The sequence below is a fragment of the Dipodomys merriami genome, unplaced genomic scaffold (genome assembly GCF_024711535.1).
Source record: "Dipodomys merriami isolate MVZ:Mamm:240054 unplaced genomic scaffold, mDipMer1.0.p SCAF_13, whole genome shotgun sequence".
NCBI lineage: Eukaryota > Metazoa > Chordata > Mammalia > Rodentia > Heteromyidae > Dipodomys > Dipodomys merriami.
The window spans coordinates 17,128,876-17,149,465 of record NW_027202604.1 but is presented as its reverse complement, the minus strand read 5'-3'; the positions used below and the strand labels follow the sequence as shown (position 1 = coordinate 17,149,465).

The following is a 20,590-nucleotide window of genomic DNA, read 5'->3' as shown; positions in this document are numbered from 1 at the left end:
GGAACTGGAATGCAGGCTCCTGATCTTTATCTGCAACCTGAGGGTGGGGGCAGGGGCTGGAAACTACATCTTACAATCAAGACTTAATCTTAACTCAGGAGAAGCTTGCTAGGGTTCTTGTCCCATTATATGTATATTGCACAGAAAAATACAAGAATGCCCTCATTTGCTCATACATGTAGATAGGGTGTTACATGATTTATGGGGTACACACCACAGTACCCTTTCAATGTGAATATTTCTGAACCCAAATCACACCTAGCTCTGAGAGCTCTGGGAAGACATTGCTGACCTAGCTCCTCTCCCTCCCTGCCAGCTTTGACCTTGGGTCACTGACATTGTCAAAATCTGTTAGAATCTTCTCTCCTATCTATTGCCTGTGGGATCTCTCCTCTCCTAAACATGGCCTAAGGTTCCTGTACATTGCCTTGAGGATTTAGAGACCAAAAATTCAGCACCAAGGAAGGGGAGGTACCTCCCGGAGCCAAAGGCAAAACACTGCCATGATCACTCAGCAAGACAATGGTGGACTATGCCTGTAATACTACCTGCTTAGGAGGCTGAGATAGGGAAGACAGGTTCAAGACCATCCCTGGGCAATACATAAATAAATAAATAAACCCTTTCTTGGTCAGTAGCTAAACATAGTGGTACGCCTCTGTTATCCTTCCTTTATGGGAAATGTAAATATGAAGACTTGCTGTCCAGGCATACTGAAGCAGGAAAGAGTGACACTGTCCAAAAAGAAATGTACTCATTATCTGACTTACATAAGTATAACCTCTCTGTACATCACATTTATAATAACAACAAAAAATAAAAATAATTTTAAAAGTAAAAAATAAATTAAAAAAACAGTGCTAAGCTAGGTGCTGGGCTCACACCTGTAAATCCTCGCTATTCATTATTCTGAGATCTGAGAACTGTAGTTCAAAGCTAGCATGGGGCAAGAAAATCTGTGAGACTCTTATCTCCAATTAACCAGAAAAAAGCTGGAAGTGGAGCTGTGGTTCAAAGAGCAGAGCACCAGTGTTGACTGAAAAAGCTAAGGAACAGTGTTTAGCTTCAGAGTTCAAGTTCCAGACCAGCACACAGACATAGACACAGACACACAGACATAGACAGACAGACAGACAAACAGACAGACAGACAGACAGACAGACAGACAGACAGACACACACACACACACACACACACACACACACACACACACGAACAGTCCTGGAAGCATGACTCAGCAATGGAGCATGTGCCTAGCAAGTGCAAGTTCAAATCCCAGTACTAACTAGCAGAAAAAAAAAAAGTGAGGGGGGGGAGGATAAAACCCAATGCATTAAATTCCCATCGAAACCACAAGGTTCTTCTTACCTTATTCCCATAGCTACTTAGCTTCAGACTCTATGTAAAGATTTGAAAGAATCAAGCTCTTGGGTTGTTTAGGGGGCAACCAAATGCAATAGAAGACAGTCAAAAGGATAGTTTGACGACTTCTGCTTTGGATATATAATTTCAGCTGGGTAAGTACTGCAGTTTCATTAAATAAAACTAATCAAACATGCAAGCAAAGACTTTCAAAGTCTACGTAATTAAGCACCACACATACACTTTAGTCAAACCTAATGGTACATACCTTTATCCCAGCACTCAGTTAGGGGCAAGAAAATCAAGAGTTAGAGGCCAGCCTGGCCTACATAGAGAATGAGGCTACCCGGAAAACATAGTGAGACCCTGTCTCAAAACAATCAAGAGCTGGGGATAGCTCTTGGGATAGTGGTAGAACACTTGCCTGAGGTGTGCACTAGCCTAGGTATGATCTCTAGCATAGCTAAACCAACATATAAAACAATCAAGAAATTGAACATAAGTGCTTCATAGCCTTGCACTTAAGTAAGAGCTCAGAAGGAGAAACCACCTGCATGTTGCATATACAGACTTATTAAATTTATTTCACATCTTTGTAGTCACTTTTACAGCTGTTTTGACTTATTTTCAATCACGCTACTGTTCACAGAATTCACAGAATTCATTAACAAACTAGTATTTTACATCCAAGAGTTTTTCAGTAGCACAGCAAAATAGAAAAGAGTCCCCATGAGTTGCACATGTTTAGAACTTGAGTCTGATTACTTAGATGTCTAGAACATTATTGCTTTATTACTCCTCTTTTTAGAAATCAGGAATCATTCCTGGGAAACCCACCTCACCAGGTATTCTTATTCTGCAACTGTTCTGGGGTCCCTCACAATCTACCTGGCTCATAGGTGCCAAATAAACCACCCACCTGTGTTTTCTGCTACTTGGGCCCATCTGCAAGCCGACCATGGACAAAGCCCCTTTCCACCACACACATTTCCACATGTGCAAAAGGTAGGAACAATTTCTACTTTTTTTTCTGGTCCAAAACTGGAACTTGAACTCAAGTGTCTGACACAGTCACTCATTGGCTGACACTCAAATCACCTGAGCCATACCTCCAACCCCTGGAGTTCCTTTTCTTTCTTTCTTTCTTTCTTTCTTTCTTTCTTTCTTTCTTTCTTTCTTTCTTTCTTTTTTGAGGTGGGGGCCATTTCTACTTTCTTCCTGATCTTGCAGCTCATTGCTGCATTCACATTTCTGAAAGTCTCTATGCAAAGTGTGAATTTGATCTAAACAAGAAGGTTCAGAGAATGAGGACTAACGCTCCTGTAAAAAACACTGACCATGCAGGGGATATATCTGAAGCCACACACACAAAAAAAATACCTTGAGTTTGAGTGTGTGAAGCAGTGTCTTAAAGAAAATATTCTTGATGATGATGGGCCAAGGTGGCCATTGAACACAAGCTTGTCAGTGACAGAAATTGAAGACCTCAGTAGGTTTCATGGCTAGGCTTTCTTATTTTGTTCCATTTGGGTTTCCATTTGGGGGGGGGGGACAAAAAAGTTCTTGGAGATTTCCTGTGGCTCTTGAAGCTCTATGAAACCAAGGATATAGGAAACAGGGGCCTGGCTTCTTCAGGGACACTGGCGCTGGTGCTCCAACCGCGTTTGGGGCAGGATTCCTGAGAGTGGTGGCCGCGTCAGGTTCTGGGGGCTGATGCTGTGTAGAATGCAGGCTGCAGGCTGCAGAAGGGGGCTCAGTCCAGCTTTTTGTTGTTGTCTGTGTTGTGCAGAGAAGCTAAAAAGTCAACAATGAGCTTGGCTGTCTTCCGAGGTCTCTCCATCACCACTGAGTGCCCACAGTTTTCCAGAAGCTCCACCTGGCAGTTGGCGATTGACTTGGCCAGCATATCTGCTCCAGAAACGTCGAGCACCTGCCAGGACCGAGAGGGAATGTGACAGCATGTCAAGATTTGGCCACCTGGGTACACTCTGTGGACAGAGCTTCCACTGGGACTTGGGAGGTCAGGGAGGTGGGGTGGGGTGGATTGGAAGACCAAGTTGATTTGGCCTTGGGGTTTGTGGCTCTTTGATGGGAGTGACCAGCTTGCCTTCTGTTTGATTCTGCAACTGGGTACCAGGAGTTGTCCTGCTGCTAGGGAAAATGAGGTGGAAAAGACAGTCCTTGGCTAAGTAGAGGTTATAGTCGGAAGGGAATCAGCGTTCAAGAGAGAAATACAACACGGCGTGCCAGGGGCTCTGTTGGAAGAGACGCTGGGAGCTGAGAGTTGAAGAGAATCAGGAAAACAGAAGACACTGTCTGAGTAGGGAAGAGTCCCCATCTTTGAGAAACACAAGGGTAAAAGTCATAGTAAAGGGAGGGGTCAGCAGAGAGCTGGAGACTGAGAGAGCAAGCAGACAGTGGGAGGGGCATGGTGGCAAGAAGGAGGCAGGAGGCGGGGGATACAGGGAAAATGAGGCATGAGAAACAGCATACCAGGAATTCAGACGCACTGTACTCATGAGTAGCTTCTTTAGAACCACAGAAGAAAGCTGGGTGTTGGTGGCTCACACTTATAATCCTAGCTACTGAGGAGGCTGAGATCTGGGGATCACAGTTCAAAGCCAGACCAAGCTGAAAAGTCTGTGAGACTCTCATCTCCAAGTAGAGTTGTGTTTCAAGTGGTAGAGAGCTAGCTTCGAGCAAAAGAAGCTCAGGGACACTGCCTAGGTCCTGAGTTCAAGCTCCAGGACTGGCATAAAAATAAAACAAACAAAAAACCCACACACAGAAGCACCGTCTGCTTTGCTTTGGGCTTTTTTTTTTTTTTTTTTTTTTTGGGGTCAGTTGTGGGGCCTGATATCTGGGCCGAGGCACTGTCCCTCAGGTCTTCAGCTCAAGGCTAGCACTCTACCACTTGAGCCACAGTGCCACTTCTGGCTTTTTTCTTTTTGCTTATGTGGTGCTGAGGAATCGAACCCAGGGCCTCAGGCATGCAAGGCAAGCGCTCTACCACTGAGCCACCTTCCCAGCCCCTGCTTTGGGCCTTATATTCCCTCATAAGCTGCAGTACTAGAACAAAGCAAGAAAGTGAGAGAGATGGGGGGGTAGGGAAGATGGGGGGAAGAAGAGAAGCTCTCTCATCCTGACCCTGCCTGCTTGCTCCAAATAATTAATGTGCTCTGGAAACTGAGCGAAGATATCTTAAAGAAAGACATTTACCCTGGAAAAACACCTGGGAAGATGATGCTTCCTGGCATAAAAAGTGTTTCAAATACTTATGTCAAGGACAGACACCTGTCTTGAAGGGAGTATGGAGAAGAATCTGTCTTTCTCTGAAGTGATGCCCAGACATCAATGACTAACCTTAAAATCTCTGGCCAGGTTGATAAAACAGTGTAATCACACGAATGACAAAATGTACCAGGTGTCGAATAAAAGGAAACACTTATCCTAAAGTGAATTTGACCTAAAGTCTACCCCTACATTTTTGATTGTTTGTTGCCTAGTACTGGGATTTAAACTCAGGACCCAATTGTTCTCCTTTAGCATTTTTTTTCTCAAGGCTGACACTAGCACTTGAGCCACATCTCCACTTCTACCTTTTGGACTTTTCTGCCAGGCTGGCTTCAAACTGCAATCCTCAGATCTCAGCCTCCTAAAGACCTAGGATTACAGGCATGAGCCACAGATACCTGCTCCTGTTGCTGCTGCCAGTACTGACACTTGAACTCAGGGCCTCTTATTCTCCCTTGGCTTTTAGGCTCAAGACTGGAGTTCTACCACTTGAGCCATAGCTTTACTTCTGGCATTTTGCTAGTTAATTGGAGAATGAGAGTCCCATGGATCTGCTTGGAACTGTAATTGTCAGATCTCAGTTTCCTGCATAGCTAGGATTACAGGTACGAGCCATTGGCACCAGGCTTCATCCACTTTGTTTTCCCTGTAGGCTACCCTCTGCTCTCATGCCAGTCTAAGTCATCTTTTTTCTCACATCCTCCCTTGAGGTGTTTGCGTTTGATGCAACCTCCCAGCTAAGGGCCCTCTGTTCCATCCTTAATAGCAGAAGCAAAGACTTGAAGCTCTTTCTCTCAGACTTAGATCATTAAAACCAAGATTTCCGGAGCTGGGAAAGTGGCTCAGTGGTAGAGTGCTTGCCTTGCATGCATGAGGCCCTGGGTTCGATTCCTCAGCACCACATAAGCAAAAAGAAAAAAGCCGGAAGTGGCGCTGTGGCTCAAGTGGTAGAGCGCTAGCCTTGAGCTGAAGAGCTGAGGGACAGCGCCCAGGCCCAGAGTTCAGGCCCCATGACCAGACCCAAAAAAAACAAAACAAAACAAAACAAACAAAAAAAAAAAACAAGATTTCCTATGTACCCAGAAGTGGAACAAGCAGATATCTCAGTGGAGAAGAGAGCCCAGCAAAGCTCATGAAGAGGCCCTGGGGCTTCAGAGCTCAGCCAGAAAGGAATGCCAGCCACAGGGCAGATGCTTCAGTGTAGCCACTCACTGAACAGGAATGAAACCCAGTTACTTTGGGGAAAATGTCCATAGTCAACAGATTTAAAAACAGAACAAAAGATGTGGAAAAGAAGAAACTCCCAACCATAGAGTCATCCTGCAGAGAACAGAAACAACAAGTCAGAGACAAAACGGCTCAGGGGTTTCCTGTGATCACCTATATATGTTGGTGGGAACCACAGAAGCTATTTATTGGACAAATTATTCATATAAATGGTTTATCTATTTTTTTTTTTGTCTGTTGTGGGGCTTGAACTCTGGGCCTGGGCGCTTTCCCTGCGCTCTTCAGCTCAAGGCAAGGGTCTCCCGCTTGAGCCACAGCATCACTTCCGGTTTTCTAGTGGTTTATTGGAGAAAAGAGTCTCATGGAGTTTCCTGCCCAGGCTGGCTTTGAATTGTGATCCACAGATCTCAGCCTCTTGAGTAGCTAGGATTACAGGCGTGAGCCATCAGCGCCCAGCAGTTTATTTATGATCTTTTCCGGTGCCAGTCCTGGAGACTTGAACTTAGGGTGTGAATGCTGTCCCTTAGCTTTCCTGTTCAAGGGTGGTGCTCTACCACGTAAGCCACTGTTCCACTTCTGGTGTTTTGGTGGTTAGAGATTAAAGTCTTACAAATTTTCCTGCCTTGGCAGGTGTTGAACTGTGATCCTCAGATCTCAGCCTCCTGAGTAGCTAGGATCACAGGTGTGAGCCACCTATGTCTGGCTTAAATGGTTAATCTTTTCCTTCCATTTCATTTTATCCAGGGCTAGGATGAAATGATTTAAATGAAGTCCTTACCTGGAGCATAAAATTTAAATGGGCACCCAAATCCTCATCATTCAAGATTTAAAAAAATATTTTAAAGTGTCATTTAAGAAAAAAACATGAATGCAATAAAGAAATTCAAGATCTTGTTTGTGAGGCACTGTACAAGCAGGGAGAAGGCACATAAGAGAGGTGCTTGGATTGACATGTAGGATACGATCAGGAAGGGCTGCCAGGTTTCAGTGTTTACAGGCTGTACTGTGCCCAACAGGAGGCATCATTCACATGATCGTTCACCATATACTGGGACATTTGCGCTTCGCAAGTACCACAGGAGTGGAAGAAATGTTCTATTTGGAGTGGCTGAGTGACTGCTTAAAGGTACAGGCTAAGAAGGGCTGAAAAGTGGAACTGGGACGCAGACTTTCTGACTCCAAGGGCACCAAGAGCACAGGGCTTGGCTCCTGGAGTCTCCACAAAACAATGGGTTATAGCCTTTCCCTGCTAGTCCCTGGGAGGCTCAAATCACCTGGGTGTTTTTACCATAAAGACCTCTGTTGTTCTGAGCTGATTCCTGATCAACTGACTGCCTGCTGATCAAGCCTGGATGATACCTCTGTGGCTCAGGCACACAAAGCTGCTTTCATTCTCTGAAGAAGGGAAGATGGAAACCTTCTTTCTCTCCTCCTCCCCCATCCCTGTGCTGTGTTCCCTCTGCCACACTGACTGGAGTCACCACTGCCCTCCCTCCCCATGGTGGCCTTCATCTTGGGGTCTGCTGAGGTTTCAATGTTCCTCCAAAAGCTCATAGGAACCTATCCCTCTCATCAAGAGATGAACAGATTAAAGAGAGCTCTGCCTGCCTGGATGGGTGGATGGATGGATGGATGGATGGAGTCACTGTTGTGGGAAGAGCTTTGTTATTGTGGGAATGGCTTTCTTACCACTGTGGGCTCTGCCTAGATCCGCATCTCTATCACCACATGAAACCCTTCTCTCTGTTATAGTACAGCAGGTAGCCACTCACCAGATGCTGGTGGGTGCTCTATGACATGCCAACCTCCAAAACACCAAGCCTGGTAAACTTCCAATCCATATACATGACCCAATCTCAGGCATTTTATTATAGCCTCAGAAAGTGGATTAAGATAGTGAACTTTAAAAATATATAGTGGATTAAGGTAATACCCTTTATTCACAATATTCCCTAGTATAAGACTCCTGCCTACCCATTAGCACTTATTCTGCCTGTGTTGTAGGTTTTTTAGAGGATCTGTTTCTCACTGCTTCCTCTTTTTTTTTTTTGTCCCACTCTTTCCTCTTGCTTTGAATTATATGAAGGAGATGATTTCTGAAACACAGTTGTAAATTGGGTGATAGTAGCTTATGCCTGTAATCTTAGCTACTCAGGAGACTAAGATCTGAGGATCGTGATTCAAACTAGCCTGTGCAAGAAAGTCTGAGACTCTTATCTCCAATTAATCACCAAAAAGCCAGAATTGGATCTGTAGCTCAAATGGTAGAGCACTAGCCTCGAGCAAAAAAGTTAAGAGACAGTGCTCAAGCCCTAAGTTCAACACACACACACACACACACACACACACACACACACACACACACACACACACACACACACACACACACACACACGAAGTGAAAGAGAAGGCCAGGCATAGTGGCTCGTAGAGATCAGAAGAATCTTTGTATAAAGCCAATCTGGATGCTCATCCAGATCAATAAACTGAACATGATGGCATGCACCCACGTAAGAGATTTGAGATCTGAGCCATCTCCAGGCAAAAGTGAGACCCTATGAAAAAAAGTAACTAAAGCAAAAAGAAAAAAAAAAAGGCTAGGCTCGTGGCTTAAGTGGTAGAGAGTTTGCCTAGCAAGCATGTGGCCTTGAGCTCGAACCCAAGTACTACAAAAAAAGAAGAAGATTGTTTTGGACAAGAATCATCATGGATGGTAAATTTAGGGGGGGTGGTTGAGGAGGAGCAGGACAATTGATGGTCTCAAAGTAAATGTCTATAATCTGCTTCTTAGAAACTCCACAAGAAGAAATGACAAGGGTCTCAACTCAGGACTGTGAATCCAGGCACTTGGCAGGTGCAGATGCCACCCCTTCCAGATAAGAGGAATGGATCAAAGAGACTCTGCCCACTTGCTTTTCCTCAAGGCTCTTTTCTGAGGGCTTTGTGACATACCTGGTCTTGTTTTCCCCAGATGACCTGTGTTGGGACCTTGATCTTCTCCATATTCTGATGCAAAGTGTATCTGGACTTTTCACTCACGATTTCCAAAAACACTGTCCAAAAAAGGGAAACACGTGAGCATGTACTTAGTTGTGCCCAGGAGTACCACAACAGAGTCAAGGGATAGTGAACCCCAGGCCACCACTTCCCTGCCTCAGGGGCCCATAAAACATTTCAGAGTTACAGAGCTTTAAAAAACAACCAGCCACAAGCTTCACTTGTAACCATCTCCCGGCTGAACAAAAGAGCTACTCACACTTCCGGTAGAAGTTGTTATGGGGGATGCGGACATCCACAAGGCCTTGAAGGATCTGAGGACAGATAAACCAAAGTCAGAAAGCAAGGGAAACTCATTTCCTTAGGCCTCTCACAGCTCCGAAATAATGGAGGGGAAAAAAGGCTAGCTATTTTCTGAACTGTCAAGGGCTAATCTTGCAAGTCCTCATAGCCGTGGTATATGGTATTATTGGGAGGTAAGATCTTGAAATGCATATATATATTTTACAATTTTTATTTTTGGTGCCAGTCCTGGAGCTTGAACTCAGGGCCTTAATGCTGTTCCTGAGCTTTTTTGCTCAAGGCTACACTCTACTACTTGAGTCACAGTTCCATTTTTGGCTTTTTGGTGGTTAATTATAGACAAGAATCTCACAGACTTTCCTGCCCAGGCTGGCTTCAAACTGTGAACCTCAGATTTCAGCCTCCTGAATAACTAGGATTATGAGTCACTGGCACCTGACTTAATTTTTTTAATTTGTTAATTGTCTACCCTCTCTATTGAACCACACCTTCTCAGGCACCTTCTTTGTCTTATATATTCACCACTATGCCCAGTGCAGAGCCTGGTATGTCACTGGCACCACATAGCCACTGTGAAATGAACAAATGGAAGTGGATAAGAAGGTGCTAGTGAACAGGAACAGCAGAGGACCTAGGAGGGAAGCTGGTGTGGCCACTGGAGCCCCCAGAGAACACAAGGGCATGGCTGCAAGCCACTGTACCTGCTGAGGCACCTTGAAGCGGACATAGGAGCAGAGCTGGAGCATTTCACTCATCTCTTCTGGAGTGGATGGGACCAAGGGAATCTTGTGTGTGGTGGGTGAGTCTTCCAGCGATTTGATCCGTTGTACAAACTCATTATCAGCTGAATACTGCAAGCCTGTGTGATTCAAACCATAGAGCTTGACAATACATCTGCCTTCGTACCAAGCCTCATTTTAAACAGGGAATTTCCAATTGCCATTCAAATCTAACATGTCAGGCTTCTTTTACCAGGAGAATAAGTTCTTTTCCTTTTGGTGTGTGTGTGTGTGTGCGTGTAGGAGGTGCGCGCGCGCACATGCATAGGTGCAAGTAGTGGGACTTGAATTCACACTCTTGCTTGACTTCTTCATTCATCACTAGTGCTCTATCACTTGACCCATGCCTCCACTTCCAGCTTTTTGATTGTTTATTGGAAATGAGAGTGTCATGGATTTGTCAATCCAGGCTAGCTTTGAATTATGATCCTCAGATCTCAGGCTCCTAAGAGGCCAGGGTTACAGGCACAAGCTCCCAGCTCCCCAGCTAATCTTGTTTCTTTTCTTTTCTTTTCTTTTTTCTTTTCTTTTCTCCCCCCTCCCCTCTCTTTATTTTGTCGGTCATAAGGCCTGAACTCTGGGCCTGGGTGCTGTCCCTCAGTTCTTCAGCTCAAGGCTAGCATTCTACCACTTGAGCCACAGAGCCACTTCTGGCTTTTTCTGCTTATGTGGTGCTAAGGAATCAAACCCAGGGCCTCATGCATGCAAGGCAAGCACTCTACCACCGAGCCACCTTCCCAGCCCCAGTTTCCTCCATTTTTAACAAGCTCATCTCACAATAAATTTGTTGCCATTACGAAACAAGATTAGGGCTGGGAAGGTGGCTTAGTGGTAGAGTGCTTGCCTTGCATGCATGAGGCCTTGGGTTCAATTCCTTAGCACCACATAAGCAGAAAAAGCTGGAAGTAGTGTTGTGGCTTCAGTGGTAGAGTGCTAACCTTGAGCTAAAGAGCTGAGGGACAGTGCCCAGGCCCAGAGTTCAGGACCCACAAAAAAGAAAGAAAGAAAGAAAGAAAGAAAGAAAGAAAGAAAGAAAGAAAGGAAGGAAGGAAGGAAGGAAGGAAGGAAGGAAGGAAGGAAGGAAGGAAGGAAGGAAGGAAGGGAAAGAGAGAGAGAAAGAGAGAAAGAAAGGAAGGAAGGAAGGAGAAAGAGAAAGAAAGAAGGAAGGAAGGAACTAGGGAAAGGGAGTAGGGTCTTTATTTCTGAAAATTTTCTATAAATTTAAAATTATTTCAAAATTTAAAACCAGTTTAATAATAAAAACTTAGGTAGGGTATTATGCTAATTTTTAAAATATTTTTTCACATATAAGCAATTTAACATTTTACATTAAAACTCTGATATGAAGTTCTTCTCTGAGCAATCAAACATATACATGGAAATGCCAGTTAGATATAACCTTCTAGAAATGAATTAATATTTAATAGACATCTACTATAGGTGTTCTTCAATTCTCAAACTTTGCTATTAAAAGACCAAATGAGGGGCTGGGAAGGTGGCTCAGTGGTAGAGCACTTGCCTTGCATGCCTGAGGCCCTGGGTTCGATTCCTCAGCACCACATAAGCAAAAAGAAAAAAGCCGGAAGTGGCGCTATGGCTCAAGTGGTAGAGTGCTAGCCTTGAGCTGAAGAGCTGAGGGACAGCACCCAGGCCCAGAGTTCAGGCCCCACGACTGGACCAAAATATAAAAAAATAAAAATAAAAGACTAAATGATTTCATTTCAGACATGGTGCTTTGAAAAGTGGGAAAGAGAGAACTCTTTGGGAGCTTGTCTCTAATTTCAGTGTCCTTAACAGACCTGAAAACTTTCATGGTGACAGAAGTATTTTTAAGGTCAACTTGTTAAGGAAGAGGTGCGAATGTTCAGTTTCTAGCTGCAAGTGTCAAAGGATTCCCACACCCTCAGTGTGGGTGCTGAAATCTATATGGGGATCCATTTGGATCCTGGTTCTGGTTCTAAAGTGATTTTGTATGTGTGCCAGCACGGAGGCTCAGGACCTCTATAGTCTCAACTTTTTCACTCAAAACTGATGTTCTATCACTTGAGCCACATCTCCAATTCTGGCTTTTTGCTGATCAACTAGAGACATGAGTCTCTAGGATTTATCTGACTGGGCTAGCTTTGAACTGTGATCCTTAGATACCCGTGTCCTGAGTGGCTAGGATTACAGGCATGAATCACCATGTCCAGCTTAATATGATTTCTTGGTGTCTCCATGTTTCCATCTATCAAGTGGGCATAATATCTTTATATGTATGGTAATTATGAATATAAACAGTCATAGATAAACACTTAAAATGTTTTTATGTGTGCCAGTTCTGGGGTTTGAATTCAGAGTCTAGGCATTGTTCCTCAGCAATTTTGCTAAATAGAACCTACCCCTTTAGCCCAGCTTCACTTCTGGATTAATTGGAGATAAGAGTTTTATGGACATTCCTACCTGGCTGGCTTTGAACATTGTTCATCAGATTTCAGCTCATGAGTAGCTAGGATTACAGACAAGCATGAGCTACTAGTGCCCAACATATACTTAATATTTAAACAACAAATTGTTTTATGTAAATAATACCCCAATAAAATATCAAAAAATAGAGGGAGAAGGAAAACAAAAAAGAACTAAAGATTTTTATCTATTATATACTATAAACTCAAGTTTGAAGACTTACGGAAGAAAAATGAATTTAAAAACCTTATTTCAGGTGGTAATTATAGCTCAAGTCAACATGTATATGTATAGGAAAAAAAATCAAAGCCTACTCATCTTTTTCTAAAGGTCTAGTAATTAATGAAGATCTCTGTGTTTTCAGAAAGAAAAAAAAAAGGAGGGGTATAAAAATAGTACCTTCCCCTCACAGAGATATAGTGAGAATTAAATTCACAAATAGACTTAGCCTTTGAAAGGTGAATAAATATTGAGTGATTACAGAACATTATAGTTTAAGCTAGGGCCAGAGGCTCAAGTTTGTTATCCTAACTACTCAAGAGGCCGAGATTATGGTTCAAGACCAGCTCACATGTCAAAGTTCTTGAGACTCCATTTCAACCAACAGCTGGGTATAAGGGTACACAACCTGTCATCCTCAGCAGCATGAGGAAACACAAGTAGAAGAATTGCAGCCCAGGCTGGCCCCACCATAAGGCAAGACCGTACCTTGAAAATAACCAATACAAAAGGAGGCTAGAGGCATGGCTCAAGTGGTACAGCATCTGCCTAGCAAATGCCACATCCAGAGTTCAAACCCCAGTTACTGCAAAAATAACACTAAACAAAAACAAATACTCTCATGCACATACTTCAAAGCACTATGTACTACAAAGCACTATGTACATTTTAACTTTGTACCTCCAATTGTTTTTTGGAACAGGGCTAGTTCTACTTTTTCTTTCTAATACTAGAGATAGAACCCAGGCCCTTGCATATGCCTGGCAAGCAATTCTATCACTGAACTACAGAAGCCCTCTTCTACATTTTGAATCAGTCAGATTATGGGTAGGTAGTTGTTGCTTGGTTAGTTATCAATAAAGCATCACATAATCTTTAAATTCCATACCAGAAAGGTGATTTTTTAAAATAGTCATATCAGACACTGTATACTCATGTCTTCAAAGATTCACACTCCATGCACAAGTTACACAGGGGGATGTTCTAGCCATGTAACTCACCAGCAGGGCACACAAGGCACAGGCTGGAAATATCCGATGGGTAATAGGCAGCATACACACCAGCCACGTGGCCACCCATGGATGTGCCGATCAGGTGGAAGGGTTTCTTATTCAGCTTGAGGCATTCAACAAACTAGGTGAAGGGGAGGAAGGAAGAGGCTGGTTATACCTCAGCAGTGGTCATTACAGAGTGGAGACAACTGTACAACTGAATGTGACTATGGTCCATGGAGAATCACTACTGATCAAAAAGGTTCTGACACCATGCGATCCACTATCCAGACAATTAGCCATCCCTGTGGCAGGCCCATCCCTTGGGCTATACTCTACTTGGCACAGGTGACTGAAGGGTCACATATGGTCTTTTTGCAACCATTCAACTCTGCTATGATCCCACAAAAGCAGCCAAAGACAATATCTAAGTGACCAAGTGTGGCTCTCTGTTCCATTAAAACTTAGTTTACCCAAACAGATGGCAGGCCAATTATATTCCACAGGCCACAGTTTGATGACTTCTGCTTTAATTTAAAGCCTCCCCCACATCTATCCATTTATCCAATCAACTTCCATACATCTATCCATCACAGAAAAAAAATGGATGAGGGGGGGTATTTACTATATGCAAGGAATTAAGGTTAGCTGCTGAGGATGCAGAAAAAGGATAAGTTCCTGATCTTATTAAAATATATATTTCGACGGCAGAGGCAGACATTAAGTAAAAAGAGAAAATATCTAATGTTCAATTGAAACAATATAGGCTGATCGATTGTGAAATGGCTCCCTAGCTTCCCTGGCCTTAAAATCCCAGTCAGGAAAAGCAAGAGATAGATGTTAAAATACAACAAAATGCAAAGTATATTGTCCCTGACTAGGCAGAGGGGCTATTGCTGTTACCATGTAGTTGGTAAACACACAAACAAACCTCGAGAGTGGAAAACTGTCTTGAAGAATTCTAAACTCATTTTCAAAGGGCTGGGAAAATGCTCAAGTTGCATTTCCTCATGAGCAAATGCCACCAGCTTAGTGCAGAATAGTTCGTAATATGACTGTGGATGGCACTAAGTTGCCATTTAGTTGGGGATCACGGGCAGACAGAATGCACTGGAGGCTGCTCTGGAGTCAATGTGGAACTCTCTTGCCTGGTTCTCCTGCTTGGGCAGGCAGTGGTGGGCAGCTGGGTGGGGAGTTTTGATGGTGCCTCCTACTTACCTGATGGATTCTTTTGACTTGCCCATCTATGGACAGGTCATCCAGGGAGGAGCGAGTGGTGCCCTCGTGTCCTGGCATATCCACGCAGATCAAATGCAGATTCTTTGGAAGGAACTGAGGACACATAGACCCAGAAACTCAGAATATGTTGTGACAACTATATCTACTTGCTTTTCTAAAAAGGTTGTTCCCACTTACCAAGTCGCCTGGTTAGACATCCCTGGGGATGTGCGTTTTGAGATCTCCTAGTTTCCTTTTTATGTTTTGTTGGTCATGGAGCTTGAACTCAGGGCCTGAGGGCTATCCCTGAGCTTTTCCTCTCAAGGCTGGTGCTCTACCATTTTGAGCCACAGTGCCACTTCTAATTTTCTGGAGGTTAATTAGAGATGAATCTCATGGATTTTCTTGCCTGGGCTGGTTTCAAACCATGATCCTTAGATCTCAGCCTCCTGAGTAGCTAGGATTACAGGCTTGAGCCATCAGTGCCCAGCTTTGCTTTTCTTAAAGGTTTTGTGTGTGTGTGTATGTGTGTGTGTGTGTGTGTGTGTGTGTGTGTGTGTGTGTGTATGTGTGTGTGTGTATATCTGTGTGTGTGTGTATCTGTGTGTGTGTGTGTATGTGTATGTGTGTGTGTGTTTTCTTTTTCTTTTTTTGCCAGTTGTAGAGCTTAAACTCAGGACCAGGGCACTGTCTCTGAGCTCTTTTGCTCAAGGCTAGCATTCTATCATTTTGAGCCACAGCTCCATTTTCAGAAACATCAGTTATAAATACTATGCAGTCATAGAGATGATGCTTATCAGTGGGTGATAAGAAGGAGAGACCCATAAACACAAGAGGATGACTATCCTCTTAGCCATCTGGAAATAGGAACCCAAGTAGCCACAGGAGGTATGAGCCTCATCCTCCAGTGTAGGTAATAGTTGGGATCTGGCATGTATGGCCCCACCTGAGGAAGAGTGTGGGATGCTGCCTTCCTCCTAAGACTTCCACCAGCCCCAGCCTTCACTAGCTGGTTACTTTTACCAAGTGCAGCAAGTGAACCAGGACAGAGACTGATTTAGAAAACTATTCCAGAAAGCTACCACATCAAGACTGATTCTCTAAGTGGCTAAGGAAAACAGGGGTGGGAGTGAGAGAAATGACAGAAAGGTGGAAGGAGAAAGGAAGTAAGAGGAGGGAGAAGAAAGAGGAAACCTGTTATATGTAAATACATTTCTAAAAAATGGTGGTGGGAGGCAGGCCACTGGTGGCTCACACCTGTAATCCTAGCTACTTGGGAGGCTGAGATCTGAGGATTGAGGTTCGAAGCCAGCCTGGCCAGGAAAGTCTTTTTTTTTTTTTTGTCATTGAGACTCTTACCACCAATTAACTATAAAACAGTTAGAGGAACTGTGTTTCAAATGGTAGAGCACCAGACTTGAGCAAAAGCTTAGGGACAGTGCCTAAGACCCCCCCCGCCCCCCAGAACAGGCACACATACAAAAAATTGGTGGTGAGGGTCAAACTCAGAGCCTTGGGCATGTGAGGCAAGCTACTTTACCACTGATCTACATCATCAGCATGACAAATGCTTTTTACAAAAGTCCAGCCTTAACCAGGTATGGTGGCTCATGCCTGTAATCTCAATTATTTGGGAAGCTGAAGGGGAAGGATCACCAGTCTGAGGCAAGTCTGGGCTACAAGCAAGTCCTTATTTCACAAAGAGAAAAGTCTAGCCTTGATTACCATGGCAGTTCTGAACTGACACTGTCAGAAACCTTAAGGTATAAAGATTTCCAGGCACCAGAGGCTCACACCTGTAATCCTAGCAACTCAGGAGCTGAGATCTGAGGATTGTGGTTCAGCACAATCCTCAGAGAAGAAAATACTTCTGAGGCAAGTGGTAGAACACCTACCTTGAGCAAAAAAGTTCAGGGACATGGCCAAGGCCTTAAATTCAAGCCCCAGTGCCAGCACAAAGAAAAGACTGCAGAGGTACAGGTTTTACAAATAATACTCAGTTCATTTCTGACAAAAGCATCAGCATAACATAACTCTGTTAATTTCCAAAATAAATGAGAAACTGTAGTTCTGGGCTCTCTTTACCTTCCTCCATTGCTGTGAAACCCTTTCCTTCTAAGAGAGGAGAGTCACTTGGACCTGTACCTTGACGACACTGAGCCACATGTCCTTGTGGGCAGAGAATCCGTGCAGCATGAGGATGGACGGCTTGTGTCCAGGCCGGCCCCGGAAGGAATAACAGAACTGGTAATCTCCATGTTGCACATAGCGAACCTGCATGCCCAACGTCCTCCGCCAGTACCTAGGGGAAAAGGAGGCAAAATGAAGTGGCATGCATGGGACAGAGCTCCCGCCCAGCTCTTTCCCTCTTTCCTACGAGTCCCTTGGGACTTCACCCTAAAGAACACAAAGAAAAGGAAAAAGTATTTCCCTAAGCGCTATGTCACATGGAGTGACTTCGTGTAGTACATCCCGGGACTCAGAACATGCTCTCCTGCTGGAGAACACGTGTTTTAGTCTCTTTGGCTTTATTTCTTACAACATATGGTGGCTGGTGGAAGGCTCTGCATCTGGTAGTTACATAAGACTTGGCAACGACAGCCATTTGGCCTCACATCCACTGCAAAATGAAATTACCATTGAAACACATGAGGAGTCTAACATGAAAGGTAATTAATTCATTCAGAGATTCACTTTGAGATATACTTTACACCAAACAAGTAGCCAAGTTTTGCAACAGCAAATAATTTAAGTCTACTGATCTTAACTCTCTGTATACGTAAAAAGTCAGGGGAGAGGCAGATAAGGTTTTGTGTGTGTGTGTGTGTGTGTGTGTGTGTGTGTGTGTGTGTGTGCGCGTGCGCGCGCGTGTGTGTGTGTGCATATACATATACATGCACATTTATACATCCATGTGTGAACAACATATAACTATTACATATCTGGGCTAGAAGCGGGAAATAAATTGAAAATAAGTAGATGGTACAGAGGTAGGAGGGCCAATTAAAACTGCATCCTTTTGGTACTTTTTCAGTAACTGCATTACCTATTCAGAACACTGAAGATATAATTAGCCAGGAGCTGATGGCTCATGCTTGTAATCCTAGCTAATCAGAAGGCTGAGAGCTGAGGATTGTGGTTTAAAGCCAGCTCTGGCAAATAAGTCTGGGAGACTCTTTTCTCCAATTAACCACCAAAAAGCAGAAAGTGAAGCTGTGGCTCAAGTGGTAGAGCACTACCCTTGAGCAAAAAAGCTGAAGAACAGTGCCTATGCCTAGAGTTCAAGCCTCAGGACTGGCACAAAAATAACAACAATAACAATTACTTAAGATGCCTCTCATCTTCCTGATTGCAGTGAGCATCAGGAAAGGTTTTCAAGGAATATTGAAGAACATGGAGAAACATTTATAATATGAAATCAAGTGGAAAAAGAGGACCTGATTATTACTGCGTGTGTGGTGGGGCGGGGGGGGGGGGTGGTGTCAGGGGGAAGAGGGGTGTGCTGGTCCTAGGGCTTGAACTCAGGGCCTAGGCCCAGTCCTAGAGCTTTTGTGCTCAAGGATAACACTTTACCACTTGAGCTACAGCTCCACTTCTGGTTTTTTGGTGGTTAATTGGAGGTAAGAGTCTCAAGGAGGGGAGGGGGAAAGTAGGAGAAAATGAAGGAGGACTGACACCGTTCACAAAGAAATGTACTCATTGCCTTGCTTATATAACCGTAACCTCTCTGTACACCACCTTTACAATAAAAATTTTTTTAAAAAAAAGAGTCTCAAGGACTTTCCTGCCTGGGCTGGTTTTGAACAGTGAGCCTCAGATATCAGCCTCCTGAGTAGCTACAATTACAGGTATGAGCCATCAGCACTCAGCTAGGACCTGATTTTTTTTATATAATTGATTCCAACGCTAATAAAACAGTTAAGCAGGCACAGAAGAGATGGGGAAAGGCAGGAAGAACAAAGGCATGGAGGAAAATGATACAAAGGACTGTGGGTAATTTGTGTTTCCTTTGTTACCTGCTTAGCACCTTCAAACTCTACAAAATTCACTCAGAGGACAGTATGAGATCAAGAAGTCGCTAGAAGGACCATGTGGAAGGTGAGACTTGAGCAGGTTTCAGGACACTCAACCTGCATTAGCTGGGGACAGGGGAAAAGATGTGTGAGGAGAGGAATCGCAGAGGTGGGCGTGTGGAGGCAGCCCTGAGTGAAGGAAGCCAAGGACAAAAGCAGCCAGAGCGCCAGGCTGAGGAACTGAGGCCTTTGTTACCAGTGGAGCGCCTGGTACCACTCCTTACCCTTCATTTAATTGGGATACTCACTGGAGTCTGGCTGAGGATGAGTGTTTTTTAATCATTTCACATGATCCCTTAATGAAAGCGTGGAATGAAGACTAGCTACCAGGCCAGCTGAACATCATGAAAGCAGCAACCCAGGTGGAAAATAACCGCAACCAAACAGACCACAATTTCTCTGGTTTAACAATGAGAATAAATTAACTTTAACTCAGAAAGTCAGCAGCAACCTTACAGAACAGCAAAGTCAAGAATTAAGGTAAGATGAATGAATGTCTCAACAGCAAGATCATTTTACAGTCTTAGTACAAAGCAAATGGCTCTTGTTTCAGGGACAGAAGTCATTGAAGACTCAACTGACCTAAATCAAGAAGCCCCAAAAGGAACCTTCTCAGGTTTGCCTTTAAGATAGACTCTTGGAGTTCAGGGCCCTTGTCTTACAAGTCTGTCTTCCATCAGGTTAATAAGAACTTTGAAAGAAAAGTACTAGAGATTTATTTTTGTTGTGGTTGTTTGCTTTTTATTGTGGTAAAATAGACATTACCTAAAATGGACCATTTTCAGTGTGTAATTCAATGCCATTAAGTGCATTCAAAATCACCACTATTAGGTTGGAGAATAAGTGGTAGATCACCTGCCTAACTAGCATGAGGCCCTGAGTTCAAACCCCAGCACTGTCAAAAGAAGAGAGCAAGGGACTCAAAATTACCACTATGCGTGTCTAGAACTTTCTCAGCACCCTACATAGAAATTCTGAGTACTCCAAGAACTCTCTATTCTTGTCTCACCACAAACCCTGGTTACCTCTATTCTACTTTCTGATGTATATGCTGCTGTGAGGGCTTGAATTCAGGGCCTCATGCTACAGTAGCCTTTCCTACTTCTAGCTGGTAAGAAGCTGCTTGAGCCTTATTTCCAGTTACTGCTTTCTGCTAGTTAATTAGAGATAAGAGTCTAGAGAATGTATCTACTCAGGTTGGCTTCAAACCTTGATCCTTGGATATCAGCCTCCTTAGTGGCTACATCTGTAGTCGTCAGCCACCAGCACCCAGCATCTATTCTATTTTTCTGTTTATGAATTTGTCTACTCTCTCCTACCCTCACCCTGGTACTAGGATTGAACCCAGACAAGGTCTCTCATTAATTTTGTGTGTGTGTGTGTGTGTGTGTGTGTGTGTGTGTGTGTGTGTGTGTGTGTGTGTGTGTGTGTGTGTGTGTGTGTGTGTGTGTGTGTGTGTGTGTGTGTGTGTGTGTGTGTGTGTGTGTGTGTGTGTGTGTGTGTGTGTGTGTGTGTGTGTACAAGTCCTGGGGCTTGAACTCAGGGACTCAGCACTGTCCTTGAGCTTTTTTGCTCAAGGCCGGCGCTCAACTACTTGAGTCACAGTGCCACTTCCTGGGTTTTTGTGGGGTTTTTTTTGGTGGTTAATTAGAGATAAAGAGTATCACAGATTTTCCTGCTC

The 20,590-nt window shown here is 43.9% G+C and overlaps 1 protein-coding gene across 3 annotated transcripts in view; it reads right to left on the bottom strand.

Moving 5' to 3' along the window:
- Positions 1–1,919: 1,919 nt before the first annotated feature.
- The window catches only part of Abhd6 (abhydrolase domain containing 6, acylglycerol lipase), a 46,035-nt gene continuing 27,364 nt past the window's right edge, over positions 1,920–20,590 (bottom strand). For all 3 annotated transcript variants that reach the window (XM_070018788.1, XM_070018789.1, XM_070018787.1), the window contains 7 exons: positions 16,982–17,138; positions 14,837–14,950; positions 13,628–13,760; positions 9,885–10,042; positions 9,140–9,194; positions 8,836–8,936; positions 1,920–3,292 (listed from right to left, as the gene is read on the bottom strand). In XM_070018788.1, coding sequence (XP_069874889.1) covers positions 3,116–3,292; positions 8,836–8,936; positions 9,140–9,194; positions 9,885–10,042; positions 13,628–13,760; positions 14,837–14,950; positions 16,982–17,138 — 895 coding nt within the window. In that variant the 3' untranslated portion in view covers positions 1,920–3,115. The remainder of the gene's footprint in view (positions 3,293–8,835; positions 8,937–9,139; positions 9,195–9,884; positions 10,043–13,627; positions 13,761–14,836; positions 14,951–16,981; positions 17,139–20,590) is intronic.